The 26,040-nt window shown below is 50.6% G+C and overlaps 3 protein-coding genes and 1 long non-coding RNA gene across 9 annotated transcripts in view; 3 read left to right on the forward strand and 1 right to left on the reverse strand.

The window, feature by feature from the left end:
• LOC310666072 (uncharacterized protein) overlaps positions 1-26,040 on the forward strand; it is a 1,539,811-nt gene that overhangs the window by 468,411 nt on the left and 1,045,360 nt on the right. The window lies entirely within an intron of this gene.
• On the reverse strand, positions 24-15,183 carry METTL25B (methyltransferase like 25B). 5 transcript variants are annotated; one of them, XM_083416590.1, is made up of 10 exons: positions 14,957-15,183; positions 14,718-14,864; positions 6,345-6,452; positions 5,888-6,015; positions 5,464-5,680; positions 4,386-4,448; positions 4,142-4,288; positions 2,192-2,847; positions 975-1,162; positions 24-711 (listed from the first exon to the last, which is right to left on the reverse strand). In XM_083416590.1, exons 1-10 carry the CDS (start codon positions 15,017-15,019, stop codon positions 593-595), a joined length of 1,836 nt encoding a protein of 611 aa, XP_083272716.1. In that variant the 5' UTR covers positions 15,020-15,183; the 3' UTR covers positions 24-592. The 5 variants fall into 5 exon arrangements, with proteins under 5 accessions (XP_083272716.1, XP_083272719.1, XP_083272720.1 ...); XM_083416593.1 differs by lacking the exons at positions 14,718-14,864; positions 14,957-15,183 and adding an exon at positions 7,792-7,822; XM_083416594.1 differs by lacking the exons at positions 14,718-14,864; positions 14,957-15,183 and adding an exon at positions 7,570-7,671.
• On the forward strand, positions 8,877-10,570 carry LOC310667192. Its single transcript, XR_014506192.1, has 3 exons — positions 8,877-8,924; positions 9,285-10,268; positions 10,301-10,570. It is a non-coding gene; the product is annotated as an uncharacterized lncRNA (long non-coding RNA).
• The window catches only part of LOC310666139 (uncharacterized protein), a 29,348-nt gene continuing 26,964 nt past the window's right edge, over positions 23,657-26,040 (forward strand). Inside the window, exon 1 of the mRNA XM_083416776.1 lies at positions 23,657-23,987. Within this exon, the coding sequence (XP_083272902.1) occupies positions 23,699-23,987 (289 nt within the window). The 5' untranslated portion in view covers positions 23,657-23,698. The remainder of the gene's footprint in view (positions 23,988-26,040) is intronic.

Consider the following 26,040-nt stretch of genomic DNA (forward strand, 5'->3'; position numbering starts at 1 on the left):
TGAAAATATCAGGTAAGCAGAAATCTGCTCTCAACAGCGATGTTAATAAATTAAAAAACATTCAACACATTAATAAAAACAGCGGCAAAGTTACAATGCATAAAAGTCCACAGTGCATGGAAAAAACACAGAAAACGATGGAAATGAGCAGCCGAGCCACTTATGAAATTTATGAGTAACTGGGATTTCCGGACGTCCTCCCTTCCCAGCTGCTCTCTGCCGCTCTTAAAGTCCTGGGAGAGGCCGTTCCTCAGCTGGACTTGGTGGTGGGTGAGGGTCTTTTGCCTTCCTCTGCATTTCCTTACTGAGGAGGGGGCCAAGGAGGAAGATGTCAGGCTGTTCACATCTCCCTGCCTCTTCTGGGAGCCTGTTTGCCTCCATGGCACAGATGGGAAGGGGAAAACCTCTCCAGATCTCTTCCACCCTCTCTGACCCCTACCTGGCCAGGGATGATGGGGGCAGGAGCCCCCTTTGTGGCTGAATACAGGTGTCCAGAGTGCCCACACTTTTTCCTTCTTGGGTATTCCTGTTCTCTGGCTTCCTGCGGTGTGGGGCAGGGTGTGTGGGTCCAGGCATCGCCAAGCGGTCCCCTTCAGTCTTCCGCTGCCACGTCCAAGAGAGCAGAGCCCAGAGGGGTCTTGGCCGCCACCAGCACCAGGTTGCGGGGGGAGAAGGCCGGGTCAAAGAGCGGGAGCAGCTGGCAGTGGAACCCTGTTTGGGGAGGAGAGCCCAGTGAGGGTCCTGGCTGTGCTTGGGGCAACATACGGGGGGTGGCAGGTGTGGGGAAGGCTGCTTGGAGCAGGGCCCTTCCCCCCTCAGTAGGGCAAGGAGTTCCCACAGGGCCTGCGGGGTTGATGTCCACCTCTGGTGCTCGTTTGTGGAATCGCAGAGTTGGAAGGGACCCCCAAAGGCCATCTGGCCCACCCCCCTTCAGCGCAGGAATGGTGGCTGGGGAGCCCCCCCCCCTCGCTTACCTTCCTCCTGCAGGAAGATCATCCTGTCGAGAAGCAGCAGGGTCTCAACCAGGGGGGCCAGCAGGAGGGCCAGGCTGAAGAAGGCCACCACTTTCCCCTCCTGAGCCAGCAGTGCCTGCAGGGGGCCAGGCTCCAGCCTCGCCGCCTGAGGGTCCAGCCCCACCCTCTCCAGGCCCAAGCGGGCGTACCTGGAGGAGAGAGAGCGAGCCGTGCTGAGCCCCCGCACTTGGGCTGAAGTGCAAAAGGTCTCGGGGAAATCCCACCCACCTCTGCCCCATTTTGGGGGTTCCTTTTGGTTTCCACACCCAATAGAACTGTTGAACTGCAAACTTTGTACAGTGGTGCCTCGGGTTAAGAACTTAATTCGTTCTGGAGGCCCATTCTTAACCTGAAACTGTTCTTAACCTGAAGCACCACTTTAGCTAATGGGGCCTCCCGCTGCCGCCGGAGCACAATTTTTGTTCTCTTCTTGAAGCAAAGTTCTTAACCCAAGGTACTATTTCTCCGTTAGCGGAGTCCGTAACCTGAAGCGTCTGTAACCTGAAGTGTATGTAACCTGAGGTACCACTGTATAGGATAAAAAACAAATATAGTGGTACCTCGGGTTACAGACGCTTCAGGTTCCAGACTCCGCTAACCCAGAAATAGTAGCTCGGGTTAAGAACTTTGCTTCAGGATGAGAACAGAAATCGCTCAACGGCAGCAGGAGGCCCCATTAGCTAAAGTGGTGCTTCAGGTTAAGAACAGTTTCAGGTGAAGAATGGACCTCCGGAACGAATTAAGTACTTAACCTGAGGTACCACTGTACAAAACAGTGACAATTAATTGCACATTTCCCCCCAAATCTTGGAAGCTGCCCAGAGTGGCTGGGGAAACCCAGACAGATGGGCGGCGTAGAAATAATAAATTATTATTACACCATATTATTGAAGGGTCCTCACAAAGGTCATCCAGCCTGACCCCCAGCACTGCAGGAATCGCAGCTAATAAGGTTCATGGCTGCTTATTGGCAGCGCCTTGGCTTCTGGGGCCAACCTTTGCTGTGCCCCACCCCCACAGGGCTGCCCTCCACCCCCACCTCCAAAATCCTTGGGGACTTTTGAAGCTTTAACTGACTCATGGAACCAGAGTTGTGTGGGACCCCCAAAGCCATCTATCCCAACCCCCTCCAGTGGAGCTGCCTGGCCTGGCGCTCGCCGCCCCCTGGGCTCACTCACTCGCCGAAGGTGAGCTGGTGGGCCTTGGCGATGGTCTGCACCCCCAGACGCTTCTTGGCCGGGTCAGCAGCCCGGATCACCGTCTCCAAGGCCGCGCGGAAGCAGTGGGTCCTGAGGATGGCGCTCTGGCCCTTGAGCCGCCGGGCGTAGTCCTCGAGGGCGTGGCAGGCCCCCTCGCGGGCCTTGTAGGAGAGTCGGTGACCGGGCAGGGCGGAGACCCAGGCGCTCAGGGGGTAGCCGGGCTCTGCGGGGCAGGGCGGGGGCCCAGGCCCTGGCGGGACGGGGGCTTCTGCCGTGGTGAGCTTCATGTAGCAGCAGGCCACGGAGGTGATGCCCACCACATAGGGGCAGCGGGCGAAGTGGCGCAGGAGGGCCACGCTCAGGTCACCGCAGGCGTGGAGTCCCGTCAGGAGCAGCTGGCGCCCCCTGGGGGTGTGGCAGGCGGGGGCGCCGTCGGCCCCTGGTTCCGGGAGGCCTGGGAGGTCCTCTCCCCCAGGATCCACTCCTGCCATCCCAAGGCTGCCTCCAGCCACCGCAGGGCCATGCTCCTCCACCTCCGGGTGCTGCAGCAGTTGCCAGAATTCGGTCCACGGCGCCCCAGGATCCACCCAGCCGGCCACGTGCCGCGGCCCCTTGAGAGAGATGCCGTTGGGGACCTGCGGGGAGGAGAAAAGGGAGATGATGTCGCCCGGTATGAGGACCAGGGAGGGGCTGGGTGAGGCCAGGACCCCTGCCTGGGGACTAGGATTGGTTTGGGCCAGCCTCCCCCTAACCTGCTGAGCTCCCAGAACAAAGGTATATGGCTCTGAACAAGGTGTGTTCCTATTTCAACCATTTTTTTAACCATAAGGACTAGCGCCCTACTTTAATTTGAGAAGAAGGGCTGTGGCTCAGTGGGACGGAGCCTGCTTTGCATGCGGGAGACCACAGGCTCCATCCCCGTTGGCGGCATCTCCACACAGGTCAGGGATTGGCTCCTCTGTCCCTTGGCCGGCTCCTCAGGGTCCCTCTGGTGGACATCATCATAATAATAAATTTTATTTATACCCCGCCCTCCCTGGCTAAAGCTGGGCTTAGAGTGGCTAACACCAGTAAATTTACAATGGAAACATAATGGGGGGGGGGGGGACAACCCAATTTAAAATACAGGTTAAAATGCAATTTAAAAAGCATCCTGATTTTAAAAGCAGCCCATAAATCAAAACCATAAGGGGAGGGAAACATAAGGGTCAGACTGAGTCCAAACCAAAGGCCAGGCGGGACAGCTCTGTCTTGCAGGCCCTGCGGAAAGATGTCAAGTCCCGCAGGGCCCTATCCTCTTGTGACAGAGCGTTCCACCAAGTCGGGGCCAGTACTGAAAAGGCCCTGGCCCAAGTTGAGACCAATCTAACCACCTTGCGACTTGGGACCTCCAAAACGCCTTTTGTGGACCTTAAGGTCCTCCGCGGGGCAGACCAGGAGAGGCAGTCCTGTAGGTACGTGGGTCCTAGGACAACATGTGAGGAACAGCCTGTACCCTCTTCCTTGCTCCCCTGAAAATACTCCTCCTTGCTTCTGATGTCAGCTACAGGACTTCCTCCAGATATTTTTAGTTGGAAGGGACCCTAAGGGCCATCTAGTCTAACGCCCTGCAATGCAGGAACCGCAGCTGAGTTTGCCTTCAAGGGCGAGGCCTAGAAGGCTCAGCTCCAGGGATTCTGGCCGGGGGATCCATGGAGGTTGAAGGAAAAGGAGAGGGCATTAAGTGGAGGGCGTGTGGCTCACAGAAGCTGGAAGGGACCCCCAAGAGTCATCTAGTCAACCCCCTGCCATGTGGGAATCCACCAAGTGCCTGAGGAAGCTGCCTGCCACGGAGTGGACCAGAGGGACTGCCTCCGCCCTCCTCAGGAAGCCAGGACCCTCTGCAACACACCACACCCCCTCCCCACCCCTGACGTTCTGCCTTCTCACCTGCCCTCCTCGCTTGGCCCCCTCTTTCCTCAGCGCCTGCACCAGCTCCTGGTCGAACTTGGCAGCCTGGGCGACCAGCCGGGGGTCTCCCTCGATGGCGGTGACGGAGAGGCCCAGGCCGAAGGCCAGGAAGCGAGAGAGGTGGCCCTGGGGGAAAGGGGGGAGAAGACACTGTAAATAAAGCAGGCTTTGCGAGACTCCGAAAAGCAGAGGAACCCCAGAGGCCTCCTCCATCCCCACTTACCTGGCCAGCGCCCACGTCAACCACCTGGCGGCACCCCGTGAGCTCACTCAGCCGTTTCACCATCTGCGGGGGAAATGGGAGTCAGGGAGGCCCCCCAGGACCCACTCAGGGAGCGAAGGTTGAGGGAGCCCCTGGTGGCTTCTGCGAGGGGCAGCGGCCGCTTCCCAGGAGAGGGAGAGGAAGAGGATGGGCAGCAGCAGCAGGAGAGGAAACCAGGTGTGGCTGGAGGAAGAGGTGGAAGGGAGTGTGCGAAGGAAATGGTGATGGGCAGGGCCACGGGGGCATCAGAAGCACAGCAGTAGTTCCTGCAGTGACCACCACCAGCAACAGGCCCCCCCCCCCCAAAGCAGATGCCTTGCTTGGACCCTATGACAGGCTGTGGAGGTCTTATTCTGGGGGGCTGCCTGGTTGGCACTGACTCACAGCAGGGCCTTTTCAGTGGTGGCTTCCTGTTTACGGAATACCCTCCCTCGGGAGTTGCGCCCGCCTCCCTTGTAATTGGCTATCAGGAGTGAGTTCAACATGGACTGATAATATGGACAGAATAGCTACATATGAACGAATTGCATGTCGACGCAAATTAAGAATGGATAAATATGAAGAACTCTGGAATGAATATTTAAGCGATAAGGCGGATAATGGTGGGAGGTGGGGGGAGGAGAGAGAGGTGGGAAAATATTGTTTAAAAGGTGTATTCAAAGGTATATCAGTGTATTCAAATCTGAATTGTCAAATTGTGTTATTATTATGATTTTTGTTGTATGTCTCTTTTGCAGTTGTTGTTTGTATCGAAAAAATGATTAAATGATTTTTTTTTAAAAGGCCTTTGTCTGTACCCAGGCTTGGCATCTGCCGTGTATTCCTGGTGACCCCCCAAATCCCTGTTTGGTAGAAAACAAATGCCCTGTTTTGAGAATGGTTTCTGTTAGTGGTGCGTTTGCCACCCTGGGCAGGATGTGAACGGAACAAGTGAGAACAGGGCTGGGCCTGGCAGTGGGGGTAGCAGTTCTTGCCTCCTTGGTGACACGCAGCTGGGCTCACTGACTCGAGCCGCCCTCCCTCCCCAGCTCAGCCATACCTGCCCCAGCCGCCGGATCTCGTGCTGCTTCTTGGGCTTGACGTGTTTCCGGAAAAGCGGTGGGAGCCTGGAGCTCTGGCACTGGTTGTCCCGGAACTCTTCCGGCCTCCCGGCTTCCTTGGGCTTGCCAGCCCAGCCACTGGGCCTCCTGGGGAACGCCAAGGTGTCGGCAGAGGCTTTGAAGGCCAGCAGGGAGAGTGGCCAGACCGAGCTGTACCTGAGGGGGGCGAGGGAGGGAGACAAGCGGTGGCAGGTAACGTGGAGTCTCAAAACCACCCACGTTCTCATTCGTGAGAAAAGTGCTTCGATGGGAGCCCTGCATCCCTTTGGCCCTCCGTTCATACAAGGCGGGTTCAAATGCACCCATTTCCGAGGAAGCACCCTTGAGGCTGCTCAAGGAGACCCACAACGCCCTTGACCCTACCTGGCTTCTTCCTCTCTGGCGTGTCTGTTTTCCAGCAGGAGGGCGGCCAGCTGTGGGGGCTGGAGGTCAGCCAGGGCGGCCTGCCAGGACGGCGGGAGGCTGCCCCACAGATTGTCTGTGAAAAACTCCTAGCAGGGAAGAAAGAGGGTGGGGTGGGGTGGAACAGGGTTACAGTTGCGTGCTTCTTGCCCCCCCTCCCCTGGGAAATGCAGTTTGTTAAGAGTGCTGGGAACTGTAGTTCAATGTGGGAAAACTATAGTTCCCAGTGTTCTTTAAATTGCAGCCTTGCAAAGAGTTGTGCGGGAACGGGGAGCATCCCAACCCCTCCCAGAGTCTTCAGGAAAAAGCCCAGGACCCCCACCCTGCTCATCATGTGGATCCCGGGGAGGAGGCCAGGGTGCCATCCTTCCCCAGACCCCTTTCTGCCCCATAGCAGTGGAGATGGGGGCTGACTCACAATGATGTAGGCATCCGCAATGAAGCCGTAGAGGGAGAGGACGCGGGTGATGTCGGCCGCTAAGCGCTTCTGGGCTTCCAGGGAGAAGCCGCCCATCGCAAGGAGACTCTGCAGAAGGAAAGGCGAAAGAGGGGAAAGTTATTTCACTGTGGTTTAATTGATGTTGTGCCCTGCAGTGGTGGAAAGCAGGAAATAGTAATAGTAAGAATAATTAATGTGTACTCTGCCTCTTCCCCTGACTCAGGGCAGCTTACAGGTAACATAAGAGCAGCTGAAAACATATTGGGAAGACAAAAACAAACACAAATAAGTGTTAATCGAATGAAAACTATGTATGTACATGTATGGCGCTGTGGGTTGAACCACACAGCCTAGGACTTGCCGATCAGAAGGATGGCGGTTCGAATCCCCATGACGGGGTGAGCTCCTGTTGCTCAGTCCCTGCTCCCGCCAACCTAGCAGTTCGAAAGCACGTCAAAGTGCAAGTAAATAAGTACTGCTCCGGCGGGAAGGTAAATGGCGTTTCTGTGTGCTGCTCTGGTTCGCGAAAAGCGGTTCAGTCCTGCTGGCCACGTGACCTGGAGGTTGTACACTGGCTCCCTCAGCCAGTAAAGCGAGATGAGCACCGCAACCCCAGAGTCGGCTACGACTGGACCTAATGGTCAGGAGTCCCTTTACCTTTAAGATACATGTATTATATATGTCCCTATCTATCTCCCATCAGATGTCAAGAAAATAAACAACTACAGTGGTACTTCTGGTTGTGAATGGGATCCATTCCGGAGGCCCGTACGCAACATGAAAAGAGCACAACCCGCAGCGACGCATCTGCGCACGCACGGGTTGTGATTCGCCGCTTCTGCGCATGATGTCATTTTGCGCGTCTGCGCATGTGCGAGCAGTGAAACCCAGAAGTAACCCTTTCTGGTACTTTTGGGTCACCGCAGGATGTAACCTGAAAGAAAGTAACACGAAGCAGACATAACACGAGGAAGACTGTACCAGACTTTTAGAAGACATCGGAAGGCAGCCCTGTTTAGGGATGTTTTAAAATGTTTGGAGTTTTATTCTGTTTTTTGTGTTCTATTGGGAGCCGCCCAGAGTGGCTGGGGTAGAAATAAAAAATTATTATTATTAATTATTATTATTAATTATTATTATCACCATCATCTATCAATGCATGCTCTGTTTAAAACCACACAGGTAATTCCTATAAAAACGGCACATTCAAAGCAGCCTTAATAACAGATCCCTTCGGGACCCAGATCCGAGGAAGGCCTTGTTCACTCCAGGCACCCAGAGAGTAAGAGATTTTGTGTGAGGAGAGGAGGCCGCCGGAGGGGGGAGGGCCTTTCCAGGTGGCGGGACCCCCCCGCCCCGGAGTCTGCCCTCTCCCCCCCCCCCCCGCTCGAACCCCCCCCCCCGGGGCAAAGAGAGCAGCCGGTACCGTGGCGGCCTTTCCCTCGCGCCGGAAGTGGTTGTGTCCCGTCAGAGCTTCCTGCGCACAAGACCCGCCTCCCCGGGCCCGAGGGCGCCATTTTGTCATCGCCTGTGGCTGGAGCGGAGCGCCTGGAGCCCCTTCTTCTCTCTTTGCGCCTTTCCCGAAGAAAGGCCTCTCCGTCCCAGGCGGGACTTCGGAAGTAAGTGGCTCGCCCGCCAAGCTCACTTTCCAGGCCTCTTTTTCTCCGGGCGAGCCTCGTTCTGACTCGGGGGGGGGGGGGGAAAGAGCCGCCTCAGAAAATACCCCGCCCCTCCCCCAATCACTGACTGACGGACTGACTCAAATCAGTCAATGGCCCCAAAGTCTTTTGCGGAGTGCTCCGTCTCGCTCTTCTAGCTCGGGGTTAGCCTCTGCAGGGCAGCGGGGCTAGAAAGGCTGCCCCCGAAGCCAGAACAGCGAGATGGGGCGCTAGCTAGGGGGGGGTGGCTGCCCTGCGGAGGCTCCAAGGGATGTCCCCGAAGCCTGAAGCCTTTGGAGCGCAGCGGGAACTTGCACTGCGCTCCAAAGGCTTCAGGGATCTGTGAGGCTGGCGGTGGGGTAAAGCAGCTCTTCCCCCCCCCGCCAGCCCCAAAGAGCAGGTCGAAAGGAACATGAAGCCCCCGGAACCCAGAGGGAACTCCCCCCGCCGCGCTCCAGAGGTTTAGGGTTGCCTTCATTGAAGCCTGGAGAGCGAGATGGGTTAGTGCGCACCGACCCCTCTTGTTCTCCAGGCTCCCAAGATAGCCGCCTGGAACTCCCGCTGTGCTCCGGAGGCTTTGGGTGAATGCACCTTGAACACACCTTGTTTTAGAGGGGGAGAAGAAAAACCCCCCCCCCTGTTCTCCCCCTCCTATGGTCCGGTGCGTCCTATAGAGCGAAAAATACGGTATACCCTGCCCACCTGGCTCAGTCTCCCCAGCCACTCTGGGCGGCCCCCAATCAAGTGAAAAACAAGACAGCATTGACTTCAGATGTTGCTGAACTACACCTTCCGCCGCCCCTGATTGCTGGCCTCACTGGCCCCAGCTTTCACCAGTTGCTGCTCTTTCTGTTTTTTTAAGAAGACCTTTATTTAAAATTCAAAAAGTACATAATTATATGTGCACTAAACATAAGGTAAGGTAAAGGTACCCCTGCCCGTACGGGCCAGTCTTGACAGACTCTAGGGTTGTGCGCCCATCTCACTCAAGAGGCCGGGGGCCAGTGCTGTCCGAAGACACTTCGGGGTCACGTGGCCAGCATGACATTGCTGCTCTGGCGAGCCAGAACCGCACACGGAAACGCCGTTTACCTTCCCGCCAGTAAGCGGTCCCTATTTATCTACTTGCACCCGGAGGTGCTTTCGAACTGCTAGGTTGGCAGGCGCTGGGACCGAACAACGGGAGCGCACCCCGCCGCGGGGATTCGAACCGCCGACCTTTCGATCGGCAAGCCCTAGGCGCTGAGGCTTTAGCCCACAGCGCCACTAAACATGGTGAGGCGTAAATAAAAGAGAGAAAAAGGGAAACAGAACCCACGTAGAAGGGAAAACAAAGGAGGTGGGCAATCCCAAACTGCATATTTTACAAGGTTATTGTACTTCACCAGAACTTATAATCTATTTGTAAGAATGGATTCCAAATATCATTGAATTTGTCCATGGCAAATCTGTGTTTATATGCAAGTTGTTCATATGGTGCGAGTTTGTACAAGTCTTCAATCATAGAAGGGAGCCTCATTTTTATTTTCCCGGTTCACCAGGATCAGTCTCTTTGCTGTGGTGAGGGCACGGAGGGTCCACTCGTATTGTCCTTTTGTAAGGTTCCATGTGCTGGGTATATAATTCAAGAGGATATTTTGCTCTATAAATGTAAGGTTGTTCCGTACAGTTCAGTTACCTTCGGCCAAAAATCTTTCAATATAGGACAATGAAAAAACACGTGTTTTAGAGAAGCATTATCCCTATTGTATTTCCAACAGCTAGATACCTTAGGTAGCCCTTTTTAAAAGAAAAACATAATGGGGTCCAGTATATTCTAAATATTATTTTTTGTTGTATGAGCTTCAATTTAAAGTCCAGAGGCACCTTTGTTGTAGTAGTTAAAACAGTTTCCCAATGTGTGGTCGAAATTGAGATCTCTTAATTCTTTATTCCAATCCTCCCTGTGTACCTGTATATCAAATTGGTTTGCTAATATCAAAGAATTATATATGTTGAATTATTTATGGTGGGGTTTTTTTGCCTAAGAATTAATAAATTGCTTCAATATCTCTGGGGTCTCTGAGGTTGTAAAAGCTGCTGGTCCGTAGATGGTGGTTTTTTGTTGTTTAGTCATTTAGTCGTGTCCGCCTCTTTGTGACCCCCTGGACCAAGACTCCTGTCTTCCACTGCCTCCCGCAGTTTGGTCAAACTCATGTTGGTAGCTTCAAGAATACAGTGGTACCTCAGGTTACATACGCTTCAGGTTACATACGCTTCAGGTTACATACACTTCAGGTTACAGACACTGCTAACCCAGAAATAGTACCTCGGGTTAAGAACTTTGCTTCAGGATGAGAAAAGAAATCGTGCGGTGGCGACGCGGCAGCAGTGGGAGGCCCGCTTAGCTAAAGTGGTGCTTCAGTTTAAGAACAGTTTCAGGTTAAGAACCGACCTCCAGAACGAATTAAGTACGTAACCAGAGGTACCACTGTACTGTCCCACCATCTTGTCCTCTGTCGTCCCCTTTTCCTTGTGCCCTCCATCTTTCCCAACATCAGGGTCTTTTCCAGGTTTGGGAGCTGCACGGTGAGGGGAAAAAACAATGCTGTCCAGGGTTGTAAAGACTGCGGAGAGAATAATTGGGTTCAGAATGGAGAGGTTGGATCTTCTTGCAGTCCATGGGACTCTCAAGAGTCTCCTCCAGCACCAGAATTCAAAGCATCCATTCTTCGGCAGTCAGCGTTAGTTATGGTCCAGCTCTCACTTCCATACATCACTACTGGGAAAACCATAGCTTGCACTATAGAAACCTTTGTTGGCAAGGGGATGTCTCTGCTTTTTAAGATGCTGTCTAGGTATATCATTGCTTTTCTCCCAAGAAGCAGGCGTATCTTAATTTCGTTCACCATCTGCAGTGATCATGGAACTCAAGAAAGTAAAATCTTACTGCCTCCATTACCTCCCATTCTATTTGCCAGGAGATGATGGGACCAGTGGCCATGATCTTAGTTTTTTTGACATTTGAGCTTCAGACCATATTTTGTGCTTTCCTCCTTCACCCACATTAAAAGGTTCTTTAATTCCTCCTCACTTTCTGCCAAGTGTTTTATCTGGAGATATTGCCCTTGAGCATTAGTAGGTTATCTGTATTTGTCTCTTAGGATGGACTATGTTTAAAATTTATCCTCTTCGTTTATCAACTGGTCTAATGTTAATATACCGAAATTCATCCATCTCTCCCATATTACCATTTCTTTCCTGATTTTAAAGACAGGTTTCCCCACAAAGTCATTTTATTGTGGGAGAAAAGGTCAAATTTATATTTTTTGGACATGTGGTATCATTCTAACTGATGTTATTGTTTCAATAGCATCTTGAGTATTTATGTATGTATTTAGACCCAAGTGCTACCCATCTTTCTAGAGGTGCTACATAGGAATATTCCAAAGCAGCCCAATTTGGACAGTTGTTTAATAATAATAATAATAATAAATTTTATTTATACCCCGCCCTCCCCAGCCAAAGCCGGGCTCAGGGCGGCTAACAACAATAAAAACAATCCGACATTCTAAAAACTTTTCACCATAAAATCAATCAGAAACAAATTGATGGCAACCAGCAAGCAGGACCCTGTGCAGATTGCCAGAGGAGGGGGTCAGGCTGCGCCCTGACCAAAGGCCTGGTGGATTTTCAGGATTGTCTACCTGACGGCAAATATACTTGGTGATACAATTCTATTTTTTTTTATAAATGTTTTATTAGGTTTTACAATAAGTATAAAGCGACAAAAAATAAAACACAGCACAACAAAAAATAGAAAAATACAGTAACCTACAAACACAAAACAGCAAAAAATATGAAAAAGAAAAGTAGAAAAAATAAAAACAATTTTTATCTTCATTATATTCTTTACATTAACTTGTTTCTCCAACCTCCCCAGACCTTCCTTCTCTGTATTCCAGATCATATATTCAATCAGCAAATTCCTTCCCTCTGTCTTAATTTAATTTTGTCATAATTTTAATATCTTAATATAATTACATTTCCTTATATCTTAAAGTATTTAATCTTTTTTAATCTTTAAACTTTTTACTAATAACCTTTTACATTCAATCTGATGTCATCAAACATTCATTATCTTATAGTGTTTCTGTAGATAGTCTTTAAACTTCCTCCAATCTTCCTTCACCGTCTCTTCTCCCTGGTCTCTGATTCTGCCAGTCATTTCTGCCAATTCCATATAGTCCATGACTTTCATCTGCCATTCTTCCAGCGTGGGATACAGTTCTAAGTCTGGGATCCAAAATCCTCCTCCTTTTATCAGTATCTGCATTTTTTGCATAGATATTCTTGGAACTGAAGAGCCCCAAAGGCATTTTCTAAACAAAGATTTAATTTTGAGAAAGTATTTGCTCAGTATGTGAATTGGAATTCCTCTTAAGATATAAACTAGGTATTATGTTCATTTTAAGAGCATTGACTTTTCTCCACAGGGTCAGGTTCAATGACTCCCATCCAGTGCTTTTTTTTCTTTAAAAATGTTTAGGGGTACTCTCATTCTCCTACTCATATTGAAATATTGCTCCTCAATGAGGCCAAAAATAGATTCACAAAATGTTTAGCGGTGTGCATACCCCAGAAAAAAGCACTCCTCTCACCTGTCTATGTCTATTGATACCTCATGGTATATTTTGTTATTGTTTAATGACACTAAATAATAATAATAATAATAATAATAATAATAATAATAATAATAATAATAATTTATTATTTATACCCCGCCCTCCCCAGCCAAGGCCAGGCTCAGAGGGGCTTACAAGCAATAATAAAAACAAGATGAATGATTACAACTTAAAAACAAAAGTAAAATACAACATTAAAATAATGGAACATTAAAATATTAAAATGTAGCCTCATCGCAGGAGGAGAAGGAAAAGAAAAAAGGAGAGGGAGGGAATCAAATTGGCTCCAAGCCAAAGGCCAGGCAGAACAACTCTGTCTTACAGGCCCTGCGGAAAGAAATCAGATCCTGCAGGGCCCTGGTCTCCTGAGGCAGAGCGTTCCACCAGGCCAGAGCCAGAGTTGAAAAGGCCCTGGCTCTGGTTGAAGCCAATCTAACTTCCTTAGGGCCTGGGACCACTAGGGTGTTGTTAGTTATGGACCTTGAGGCTCTCCGTGGGACATACCAGGAGAGGCAGTCCCGTAGGTACGAGGGTCCTAGGCCGTGAAGGGCTTTAGAGGTCAAAAGCAGCACCTTAAATCTGACCCTGTACTCCACCGGGAGCCAGTGCAGCTTGAAAAGCACTGGGTGAATATGCTCCCATGGCAGGGACCCCGTGAGGAGTCTTGCTGCAGCATTCTGTACCCGCTGGAGTTTCTGGGACAGCTTCAAGGGCAGCCCTGCGTAGAGCGAATTACAGTAGTCAAGCCTGGAGATGACCGTCGCATGGATCACTGTGGCCAGGTCGGGGCGGGAAAGGTAAGGGACCAACTGCTTGATGCGGCGAAGGTGGAAAAATGTCGCCTTGGCTGTTGCTGTAACTTGCGCCTCCATGGAAAGGCGTCAAGGATTACACCCAAACTCTTAACGGAAGGCAATGGCACTAATTGGGCCCCCGCAAGAGTAGGGAGTTGGTCCCTCATCCCCATGCCATCCTGACCTAGCCAGAGGACCTCTGTCTTCGAAGGATTTAGTTTCAATCGGCTCCCACGAAGCCATCCAGCCACAGCTTCCAAGCATCTGGTCAGTGTGTTCAGGGCCGAGTCGGTGTGGCCATCCACCAGCAGATAGAGCTGAGTGTCATCAGCATATTGGTGACAGCCCAGCCCAAAGCTCCAGATAATCTGGGCAAGGGGGCGCATAAAGATGTTAAAAAGCATCGGGGAGAGAATTGCGCCCTGCGGCACTCCACACACCAAGGAGTGGCGCCACGACATTTCCCTCCCTAGTGCCACCCTCTGTCCCCGACCAGAGATAAAAGACACGTCTCATGGTGTTAATGTGCCTAGATATTTAATGTTGTCTTTGCAAACATGAAACTGGTATTGTTTAAACCAGTGCTATTTCTGGGGGGACGCAGGGGTGGTGGGTGTGTTTCTCTACTTGCCCCTGGAACACCCCAAAGAGGGTGAGAAGGTGCAAGAGGGCAGCCCAGGGGCAAGTAGAGGAGTGCCTCCCCCCACCCCCCTCCTGTCCATGAACATCTGGTGAGCAGTGGGTGCACCGTGGTGGCAGTTTCTCCACTCTGCCTAATCAGGGAGCTGGCCCTGCCACACTGTTCAACTTCAAAATAAGGAAAGCTGGTCAAAGTCATTGACAACCCTTGCTTAAGTATACATTCATGTACAGCCCCCCCTCCCCACAAACCACTCCATAGAATAGGGGTCAGCAAACTTTTTCAGCAGGGGGCCGGTCCACTGTCCCTCAGACCTTGTGGGGGGCAGACTATATTTTTTGGGGGGGAAGAAAAAGGAATGAATTCCTATGCCCCACAAATAACCCAGAGATGCATTTTAAATAAAAGGGCACATTCTACTCATGTAAAAACACGCTGATTCCCGGACCATCTGCCGGCTGGGAATCCACCAAGTGCCTGAGGAAGCTGCCTGCCATGGCTTGGACCAGAGGGACTGCCTCCCCCCTCCTCAGGAAGCCAGGACCCTCTGCAACACACCACATCCCCTCCCCACCCCCGACGTTCTGCCTTCTCACCTGCCCTCCTCGCTTGGCCCCCTCTTTCCTCAGCGCCTGCACCAGCTCCTGGTCGAACTTGGCAGCCTGGGCGACCAGCCGGGGGTCTCCCTCGATGGCGGTGACGGAGAGGCCCAGGCCGAAGGCCAGGAAGCGAGAGAGGTGGCCCTGGGGGAAAGGGGGGAGAAGACACTGTAAATAAAGCAGGCTTTGCGAGACTCGGAAGAGGAACCCCAGAGGCCTCCTCCATCCCTACTTACCTGGCCAGCGCCCACGTCAACCACCTGGCGGCACCCCGTGAGCTCACTCAGCCGTTTCACCATCTGTGGGGGAAATGGGAGTCAGGGAGGCCCCTGTGGAGCTGCCCTCCAGGGGGAGGGACCCTCTGGTGGCTTCAGCAAGGGGCAGCGGCCGCTTCCCAGGAGAGGAGGAGGATGGGCAGCAGCAGCAGGAGAGGAAACCAGGTGTGGTTGGAGGAAGAGGTGGAAGGGAGTGTGCAAAGGTAAGAAATAATAAAAAATAATACTAACAAATATATGCCCTGCTTTTCCACTGACTCAGGGCATTTTACAGATAGCATAAGAAAACATATGGGGCAGAAAAATAAAATAAAACAAGCATTAACAGAATTAAAACTATGTATGTATATGTATGAACAGTCATACTTCGGGTTACAGATGCTTCAGATTGCGCACTGCACCATACCCGGAAGTACCGGAACGGCTTACTTCCGGATTTCAGCACATGTGCAGAAGCGCTAAATTGCTCTTTGTGCATGCGCAGAAGTGCCAAATTGTGACCCGTGCGTGCGCAGACGCGGCACTGCAGGTTGCAAATGTGCCTCCTGCACGGATCACGTTCGCAACCCGAGTGTCTATTGCATATATGTCTCTCTCTATCTCCAATCAGATGTCAAGAAAATAAACTACTATCCAACTTTTAGAAGACATCTGAAGGCCGCCCTGTTTAGGGAAGTTTTCAGTGTTTGAAGTTTTATTCTGTTTTTAATGTTCTGTTGAAAGCCGCCCAGAGTGGCTGGCGAAACCCAGCCAGCTGGGCAGGGTAGAAATAATAAATCATCATCATCATCATCATCTATCAATGCATGTTCTGTTAAAAACACAGATAATCACAATAAAAATGGCACATTAAAAGCAACATTAAAAACAAATCCCTGCAGGAAAAATCCAAGGGAGTCATTGTTCACGACAGGCATAGCTGACTTGTGGATCTCTCTACCGCAGGAGGCAGCAATGGTCGCCAGTACCAGGGGCTCTGCTTTGCCTCCACTGTCAGGAGGCAGATGTGCTTCTGAATGCCAGTTGCTGGCTGGCCGCCTGGAGGCTGGGCTCGCCCTTTGGCCTGATCCAGCAGCCAGGCTCTTCTGACGTCCTCATGGAACCTCCAGGTGCAGAGGCAGTCTATCTCGATTTCTGGTTTCTTGGGAATTGACTAGGCGGGGCACTGGCTGGATCCAGGGGCTTTTACGCATAGCTGTCAACCTTCCCTTTTTTTGCGGGAAATTCCCTTATTCCAGCCGTTTCCCGCTGCTATCCCGGATTGTTAAGATATCCCGTGGACTGTCCCCGGGACAGGAGAGGCTGCTGATCCCTTATTTTCAAAACCCAAAGTGGGCAGCTATGCTTTTACGCTCCAGGGGCTGGCAGAATCCGCTCTCCTTTATTGAAAGGGGGTTTTATGGCAGCTGGAACTCAGCGTTCTTGGTGGAGCCTCCACGAAGGTCTGCCGGGTGGCTGATGACGCCGGGCTATCGATTTTGCTTATGAAAATTCTATATATTATTTTGGGGTTTTTCTTTCTAATGGCCGTGTCCCTCTCTGTTGCAACTGAGCTGCCTTGTAGGGAAACGTTTCAGGAAAAAACACGGGCAAATTCTCAATCGATGGGCTGCAAAACAAAACAAGGCGGCTTCTGGGAGAGCGCAGAGAAGCCGAGGCTGGGCGGATCAGCTGGCAACCCTCCAACCCGCGGGAACCCCCGCGCCTGCGCAGTCGTAACCGGCTCTGCCCGCGAAGGCGGAGCATGCGCACTTTGCCCCGTGGACCCGCTGTGCTTAGATGGGGCCCCTTCGGCTCCCTCCCTTCTCTTTTAGGAGAAGCGGGCATAGATATACGTCATATCCCTGGGGAGGGGGGAGAAGGAGGAGCGAGAACAACCCGCCTCAGTATTGCAGAGAGAGAGAAAGGGATTTTGTGCGAGGAAACTAAATCACCGCACAAACTTCCGGTCTGAAACGGAAGCTGTGGTCTTGGAGAGGTGGCCGCTCTATCTCGTGGCACGTCTATGGTCCTGCGCTCCTTCCCAGGGGGGCCTTCTCAGATGGAGCATTAATAATTATATTTATAATTTATTATTTATACCCCGCCCACCTGGCTGGGTTTCTCCAGCCACTCTGGGCGGCTTCCAACAAAATATTAAAATACAGTAAGGCATCAAACATTAAAAGCTTCGCTAAAGCCACTTCCGGCTTGCCCCAGGAGGTGGGGTTCCGGGCGTCACGCCCACCCTACGTGAGCGGGGGCTGGTGCAGCCCCTTTGAGCAAGGAAATCCCAGGGAATCCCGGGGCGTCCTCCCCCCCAGCCAGCCAATCGGCTGGCTTGCCCTATTTAGTGCCGGCACGAGGAGGCTCGCCCTCTTCGCCGGCTAGCCCGCCCCTTCGCCGGCTAGCCCGCCCCTTCGCCTCCACTCGCCGCCCCTCCAGTCCCAAAAGCCTCCCATTGGTTTGGCGCCTCAAGTGCCGCAGAAGCGCGCGGCTCATTGGCCGCCGCCTTCCCCTTCCCCGCCCCTTTTCTCTGCACATGGTAACGTGGGAGAGGAAATATATGCGCCAGTTCAGATCGCACCGGGATGTCACCCTGGCAGTCTTCTCTCCTCTCTCTTCCCCGTGCAGAGGCGAGAGCGGGGGGCTCCGATCCGCAAAGGTAAGATCGCAGCGCCTCGGCCGCGAAGAAAGTTTGCAAGGAACTTTTTTTTTTTGCAAAATAAAAAAAATCCTTCCAGCAGCACCTTAGAGACCAGCGAAGTATGTTCTTGGTACGAGTGCATGCACACCATAGCTGTCAACGTGTCCCTTTTCTCAAGGGAAGTTCCCTTACTCCTAATAGGATTCCTCGCAAGAAAAGGGGAAAGTTGACAGCTATGATGCACACAGTGCCTTGAGTCTCGCTCTCCCGACTTGGCCGCCTTGGGGAGTTGGTGAAGTTATATGGGCAGAGAAGTTTTCCTCCCTCTCTCCTGACGCTAGAACTGGGTGGTGGTGTAACGACACAGGCAGTGAAGTTGAACGTGGAAAAAAAAATAAGGACAGATATTTTTAAAAACCCGATCCTTCTTGACGCAGCTCAGAGTTAAACTACGGAGCTCCCTCTTGCATGTGGCTGTGATGGCTCTAAAACTTAATCAACTGTTTGTTGGGTGTTTTGTTTGGAATGTTTTTTACTGGATGAATATTCGGTGTTTGCCGCCCTGAGACCGGTCTTGGCCGGGGAGGGTGGGGTATAAATAAAACATTATTATTATTATTACTAAAAGGGGTTTAGGCAAATTCTTGGAGGAGGAGAGGGCTGTGGATGGCAACTAGGCAAGAGAGCTCTGTGCTCTCTGCCTCTTCAGTCTGAGGCTGCAGCCAGCAGTGCCTCTGAATGAGAGTTGCAGGAAGGAAACTTGGAAGGCAGAGTGCCGGAGGGCAGAGTGGCAGCAGAGTGGCATTGTCTTTCCACTCGGTTTCCCTCTCATTCCCTCCAGTCTATTCTTGGCTGTTTGCAGGACCATTTACATCACGCCACCCAACGTCAGTGAAACAGTGGCGTCTGTCTGTCAAGAAGTGTGCATGCAGGCAAAAACTTATACCAAGAACAAACTTAGTTGGTCTCTAAAGTGCTACTGGATAATTTTTAATTTTTTTATATTTTCCCACCCAACATCAGTGTGTGACGTTTCTTCTCCTATTCCCAGCTGGTCCCCCCCCCCCCCCGTTTCATCATCCGGTAGCTCAGCTCATTGAAATGGGAAAATCCCAGCCTTCTCTGCAGCTTTTGACAAGAGCAGAGCTTCTGGTATAAGGCTAGCAGGCTAGCTTCCTTTTCTGGTGCTGTGTGGCAGCTTTTACATTTGCCACCACCTCCAAGCTCCCCCCCGCCCCCACTGTAGGCACCACCCGTGTTATGCACTGAAGTTCTCACCCTGGGCCAGCAGGGGGATACTGTAGATAGTTTTGCAAATGAAGGCTAGAAAGTGACGTTCAGTGATTGGATAGTTTTAGAAAGTTGTTACAGTAACGTGGTACTGGAGCTTGATATAAGCAGGCTGACTGAGCCCTTCAGTTCAGTTCTGTCCTGGCCTGTGAATAAACAAGAGCAGTTTGAAGAATCGCTGTGTCGTCTGATATGTTCACCCACAACTTAACAACCAGCACTCCCAACAGCTGCTCATGGAGGGCAGCAGGAGTGGGTGGTTTCCCCCCCCCTCTCTCTTATAATATTTTTAATTGGTTTTTAGAAATATTTCCATCATAATGTCAGTTTTACAAATAAAATATAAAACAGTTGGCTGTATTAGCTGGGAACTTCCCTCATCCTCGACTAATGGTTTTCCAACTTAATCTCTAATATGCATTTTATAAATAATAAATAATTTTTTATTTATACCACGCCCTTCCTGGTTCAGAAAACCGGGCTCAGGGCGGCTAACAACAAATTTAAAACACTTAAATGATGCAACAAAAAACAGCATAAAATACAGTATAAAACATGAATAACAATAAACTCAGAATTCAAAAATCAATTTAGGGGGGAAATCCATCCAATAAACATTAGGTGGTTGCCAGGGCTAGCTGGCTAAATTAGTCCCATTTGGGCCAGCGAGGAGACCAGGGGAGAATTAGCTGTGGGATCCCAGAGCGGGTAATCATAAAAAGGGGAGAGGGCGGTTTTTTTGGGCGGAGGACTGCTGAAACCTGGAAGTACCAGAACGGGTTACTTCCGGGTTTTGGCGGGCGCGCATGCGCAGAAGCGCCGAATCGCAACCCAGATCCTCCAAGACCGTGATGAACAGTAATGGACAACCCTTCCTGGTACCTTTTGTAATTTCAAGTCATGGGTGGGTTTCTCTACTCGCGCCTGGAACACCCCAAGGAAGCAAGGGGGCAGGCCAGGGGCAAGTGGAGGAGCGCCCTCCGCACCCACCTGCTGTCCAGGAGCAGCGCCCGGAGTGCTGGTGGGCAGGGGGCGCACTGGGCTGGCAGCCCTGACCTGGGTCAGTTTCCCACAAGGCAGGTTTCTTCACTCTGCCTAACCAGGGAGCTGGCCCTGCCCCACTTTTCAACTTCAAAACGAGGAAAGCTTGTCAAAGTCATTGAGACCCTTGCTTTTCCGGACTCCCCCTCCATTGAATCATAGAACTGCAAAGTTGGAAGGGGTCCTGTGGGTCAACCCCCTGCAATGCAGGAATCTTAACTGAACTATGCTCTGAGTCGAGAGCGGATTTCATGCTCTTTAGTAGTGAGGAGGAATGGAAGTTCCCCCAGAATGTCTGCTTTATATACATTATTTACACAATGGGCCCCACGTGATTGACTAATTCCGGGATTCTCCTGTAGGCCAATCAGGTTGCGGATTCCCTTCCACCTGTAGCTGGATTGGGTGGTTCCTGTGGACCAATCAGACTGCTGCATTCTGGATCCTATTATTCTAGGACCAATAAGACAGCAGCATTCTGAATCATATTGTTCTAGGACCAATCAGACTGCTGCATTCTGGATCCTATTGTTCTAGGACCAATCAGACTGCAGCATTCTGAAGCCTATTGTTCTAGGACCAATCAGACTGCAGCATTCTGAATCCTATTGTTCTAGGACCAATCAGACTGCTGCATTCTGAATCCTATTGTTCTAGGACCAATCAGACTGCCGCATTCTGAATCCTATTGTTCTAGGACCAATCAGACTGCTGCCTTTTGGATCATGTTCAACTCAGTACATAACATCAACTATCACACCCAAGGAATACGGAGAGGTGAATCATGAACTAAACAACTCTGTAGATGGCTTGCGAAAATTTGTTCACAGTAATGTAGGACATTTCAACTCCTTCTAATACATGGAATCTTAAATAATATCTACAATGCAAAAATTTCAATGACAGACGCAGCTCACTATTTCGAAGCCAAACAGTCCAGGTATTCCCGAAATAATTCCATGAGAATGACTACGTATACTTGTGGTGGTGTGATTCCAACGGAACTCTGACGACGAGAGACCCAGATTTCAATCTCCGTTTCATGAATCTCCTTCTGGTCGGCCCAAAAAGGGACTCTAAATGATGCCTGACTTGCTTATAAGAAGTTATTCATTATATAGTAGTTCCTTGAGATTCATTCTGGGGAATGTATATGGGAGAACAACAGCATGAACCAGAATGAATGTAGCCTTTAGTGGGGCCAGGACATGTTCCCCGTGCTGGGGTTAAGCCATGGGACAGGTGCAGTCCCTTTGAGCATGTGCAGAGTGCGTGTCATGGAGCTACATTAGCCATCCTCCATACAGTTAGCATTAGAAGAAATACCTGTATTCTCCAGACTGAATTCCAGGCAGACTTGGTGAACGGGGAGGGTGGTGTCTAGGCCGGGGCTTTCCTGGGGGAACCCAGAATGGAGAGAGATTTACACCCCCTACATTTAGGGTGTCTTCTCTTTTTGGACAGGTGCTTGCTGCTAGAGGGACTGAAGACGTGAATCTCCCAAGTTCCGATCTGCAGAGACCAAAATCGTGTGCAATCGCCTTCTGATGGGCCAAGCATGGGTGGCAGAAGATTCAAGTTTTTACGTCGCTTTGGAATAGTCATCTACTTTCTCTTTGGTAAGTCCTCCAGTTGCAATAGAAGGTCTGTCACTCAGGTCTGTCGCTCCAGGGAGGGTTGATAGGGGTGACCCCAATCAAAAGCCTGGAGAAGTTCTGCCAGTCTGTACACAAAACAATGCTAAATATACCACATCAAGGGAAGTCATGTTGTTGTTGTTGTTTAGTCGTTTAGTCGTGCCCAACTTTTCGTGACCCCCTGGACCAGAGCACGCCAGGCCCTCCTGTCTTCCACTTCCACTTGGTTAAACTCATCTTCATAGCTTCGAGAACACTGTCCCACCATCTTGTCCTCTGTCGTCCCCTTCTCCTTGTGCCCTCCATCTTTCCCAGCATCAGGGTCTTTTCCAGGGAGTCTTCTCTTCTCATGAGGTGGCCAAAGTCTTGGAGCCTCAGCTTCAGGATCTGTCCTTCCAGTGAGCACTCAGGGCTGATTTCCTTCAGAATGGAGAGGTTGGATCTTCTTGCAGTCCGTGGGACTCTCAAGAGTCTCCTCCAGCACCAGAATTCAAAAGCATCCATTCTTCGGCGATCAGCCTTCTTGATGGTCCAGCTTTCACTTCCATACATCACTACTGGGAAAACCATAGCTTTTACTATACGGACCTTTGTTGGCAAGGTGATGTCTCTGCTTTTTAAGGGAAGCCATAGTCCCACTCTATTCTGCCTTGGTCAGAGCACACCTGGAATTCCTTGTCCAATTCAAGGGCACCACAGTTTAAGAAGGATGTTGGCAATCTGGAGCACATGCAGAGGATAGAGAACAAGAGGGTGAAGGGTCTGGAAACAGCCTTATGAGGAGTGGTTGAAAGAGCTGGGTGTGTTTAGCCTGGAAAAGAGGAGAATCCTCCGGAAAAACAAGGACCTGTTGATGGCATTTTACCACTGTACTGTGGAGAGTGTATTAACTTATGGTCTGTGTGTGTGGTTTGGGAGCTGCACAGTGAGGGAAAAAAACAAGGCTGTCCAGGGTTGTAAAGACTGCGGAGAGAATAATTGGGTGCCCTCTTCCCACCTTGGATCAAATTTACACTTCCAGGTGCCATAAGAAAGCGGCAGAGATAGCACAGGATAGTGCGCACCCCGGAAATGATCTCTTTCAGCTTCTGCCTTCTGGAAGAAGGTCCAGGGTTAGAAAGACTAGGACAGGTTACAAGAAAGGAGATACTGACTAAACATCAGGAAGAACTTTTTGACATGAAGAGCAGTAGAACGGTCTCCCTCGGGAGGTTGTGGACTCTCCTTCCTTGGAGGTTTTTAAGCAGAGGTTGGATGGCCATCTGTCTTGGGTACTTGAGTTTAGATTCTTGCCTTGCGGGGGTTGGACTAGATGACCCTTAGGACCCCTTCCAACCCTTCATTTCTATGGTTCTATGATCCCCCCCCCGATATTATTTTGGGTGATTGTATTTTTTGCAAGTATACGTTTTGTAGGGATGCGGGTGGTGCTGTGGTATAAACCACAGAGCCTAGGACTTGCCGATCAGAAGGTTGGCGGTTCGAATCCCCGCAAGGGGGTGAGCTCACGTTGCTCGGTCCCTGCTCCTGCCAACCTAGCAATTCAAAAGCATGTCAAGTGCAAGTAGATAAATAGGTACCGCTTCGGCGGGAAGGTAAACGGCGGTTGTGCTCAGGTCTTGCTTGTGGGCTTCCCTTTGGGGTACCTGGTTGGCTACCAGGATGCTGGACTAGATGGGCCCCATTGGCCTCATCCATTACGCTCTTCTCATGTTCTTATGGATCAGCATATTGCCCAAAGCAATAGCCCCAAATACAAGCCTCTCCAAGCTTTACATCATGTCTCGGAAGACCAATTGTTTCTTCTTCTTCTTCTTCTTCTTCTTCTTCTTCTTCTTCTTCTTCTTCTTCTTCTTCCTCTTCCTCTTCCTCTTCCTCTTCCTCTTCCTCTTCCTCTTCCTCTTCTTCTCCTTGATTTTCTCCTTCTCCTCCTTGATTTTCCTCTTCTTTCTTGACCTTCTTGATTTTTTCCTCCTCCTCCTCCTTTTCCTCCTTCATTTTCTTGTTCTCTTTCTCTGGATCTTCTTCTCCTCAACTTTTTCTTCATCCTCTTCTTCATTAGGTGCTGTTGCTAACCCGAAAAAAGCTCCTCTTCATCAGATTACTGGGATGGCTGGAAAACCAGTCCTTTTCCCTTTAAACGTAACCGCTGGGAAAACTGTGCTGACGATCAAATGGGACTTATACCCCCAAAATGGCACCCCCTTTGAGCTTGCTGTGCTCAGGAACGGACAACTGAGGACTTCTAACCTGAAAGACATGGACAGACTAGACGTGCTTAATGAGACCACGCTGCGGATCAAGGCCTTGCAGGAAAACGAGACTGGGGTTTTGAACTGTCGAGTGACATACACCACCTCCGAGATGGAAATATTCTCATTCAATCTCACTGTCTCTGGTAAGTCACGACGAATCCGTCCATTTTTGTCCATCCTTCTGCCTCTGGTGGAACCGAACATGGAACCTAAGAACCCAAGAAGAGCGTGCTGGATCAGGCCCATGGCCCATCTAGTCCAGCATCCTCTTCTCACACTGGCCAGCCAGATGCCCATGTGAAAACAGCAAGCAGGATTCGAACAGAAGAGCCCTTTCTTCTCTAGTGGTTTCCAGCAAGAGGGTATGCAGAAGCATAGCTGCCTCTAGCTGTAGTGAATGCCACCAACTCAGATGGCTTTAAAATAGGGCCAGGCAAGTTAATGGAGGATATTGATGGCTGAAAGCGATGATGGCTAGGGTCTACTTCCTCCGTTGTGGGCAGTGAGCTTCTGAGTCCCCGCTGCCAGGAATCCCAGGTGGAGAGAGTTTGCTGTTGTGGGTCAGATCCTGCATGTGGGCACCTGGTTGGCCACCGTGAGGGAAGGTTGTTGGACTAGATGGGCCCCTTTGGTCCGATCCTGCTGATGGGTGCTTCTGATGTTCTTACATTGCAGCTTTTTTGGGGGGGGGCGGGGGAGCCAGGTTTAAAGCCCTAAACAGCCTTGGCCCAGTATATCTGAAGGAGTGTCTCCATTACCATCGTTCTGCCCGGACACTGAGATCCAGCTCCGAGGGTCTTCTGGCAGTTCCCTCATTGCAAAAAGCCAAGCTACAGGGAACCAGGCAGAGGGCCTTCTTGGTAGTGGCACCCGTCCTGCGGAATGCCCTCCCACCAGATGTCAAGGAAATAAACAACTACCTGACTTTTAGAAGACATCTGAAGGCTGGCTCTGTTTAGGGAAGTTTTTAATGTTTGATGTTGTGGCTTTTTAAATGAAATATTAATTAAATTAATATTCTGTTGGGAGCTGCCCAGAGTGTCTGGGGAAACCCAGCCAGATGGGCAGGGCATGTATGTACAGTGGTGCCTCGCAAGACGAAAAGAATCCGTTCCGCGAGTCTCTTCGTCTAGCGGTTTTTTCGTCTTGCGAAGCAACCCTATGAGCGGATTAGCGCTATTAGCGGTTTAGCGGCTATTAGCGGCTATTAAAGTCTTAAGGGATTAGCGGATTAGCTGCTAAAAGGCTATTAGCAGCTTAGTGCCTTAGAAAAAGGGGGTGGGGAGCGAAAAAAAATCGCAAGAATCTCAAGACATTTTCGTCTTGCGAAGCAAGCCCATAGAGAAATTCGTCCTGCGAAGCGCATTGAAAAACGGAAAACCCTTTCGTCTAGCGGGTTTTCCGTCTTGCGAGGCATTCGTCTTGCGGGGCACCACTGTATGTATAAATAATAAAAAATATTAACAATAAATTAATAATAGGAAGAATAAGTTCTGGAAAGCCCTGGTGCAAAAACAGCGTAGGTTTTTCATTCATTTAAGGAGGGTAACCAAGATGACCAAGGGCCTGAAAACCAAGCCTTATGAGGAAGGTTGAGGGAGCTGGTGATTTTTCGCCTGGAGAAGAGCGGAGGGACAGGTGACACGAGAGCCACCTTCAAGTATCTGAAGTGCTGTCACAGGGAAGATGGAGCAGGCTTGTTTTCTGCTGCTCTGGAGGGTAGGATCAGAACCAATGGATTCAAATGGCAGGAAAGGATGTTCTGATTAAATAATAATAATAATAATAATAATAATAATAATTTATTTGTACCCCACCCATCTGGCTGGGTTTCCAACAAAGTATTAAAATACAGGCCCTCGGAGCAGGACCTCAGTGTCTGGGCTGAACGATGGGGGTGGAGACGCTCCTTCAGGGATACTGGGCCGTTTAGGGCTTTCAAGGTCAGCACCAACACTTTGAATTGTGCTCAGAAACATACTGGGAGCCAGTGAAGATCTTTCAGGACCAGTGTTATATGGTCCTGGCAACCACTCCCAGTCACTAGTTTAGCTGCCGCATTCTGGATTAGTTGTAGTTTCTGGGTCACCTTCAAAGGTAGCCCCACATAGAGTGCATTGCAGTAGTCCAAGTGGGAGATAACTAGAGCAAAGACTAAACCCCTGGAATAGCTTTCTGACAGTAATAACTGTTCAG

The sequence above is a fragment of the Podarcis tiliguerta genome (genome assembly GCF_965153285.1).
Source record: "Podarcis tiliguerta genome assembly, chromosome: 16".
In the NCBI taxonomy this organism is placed as follows: Eukaryota; Metazoa; Chordata; class Lepidosauria; order Squamata; family Lacertidae; genus Podarcis; species Podarcis tiliguerta.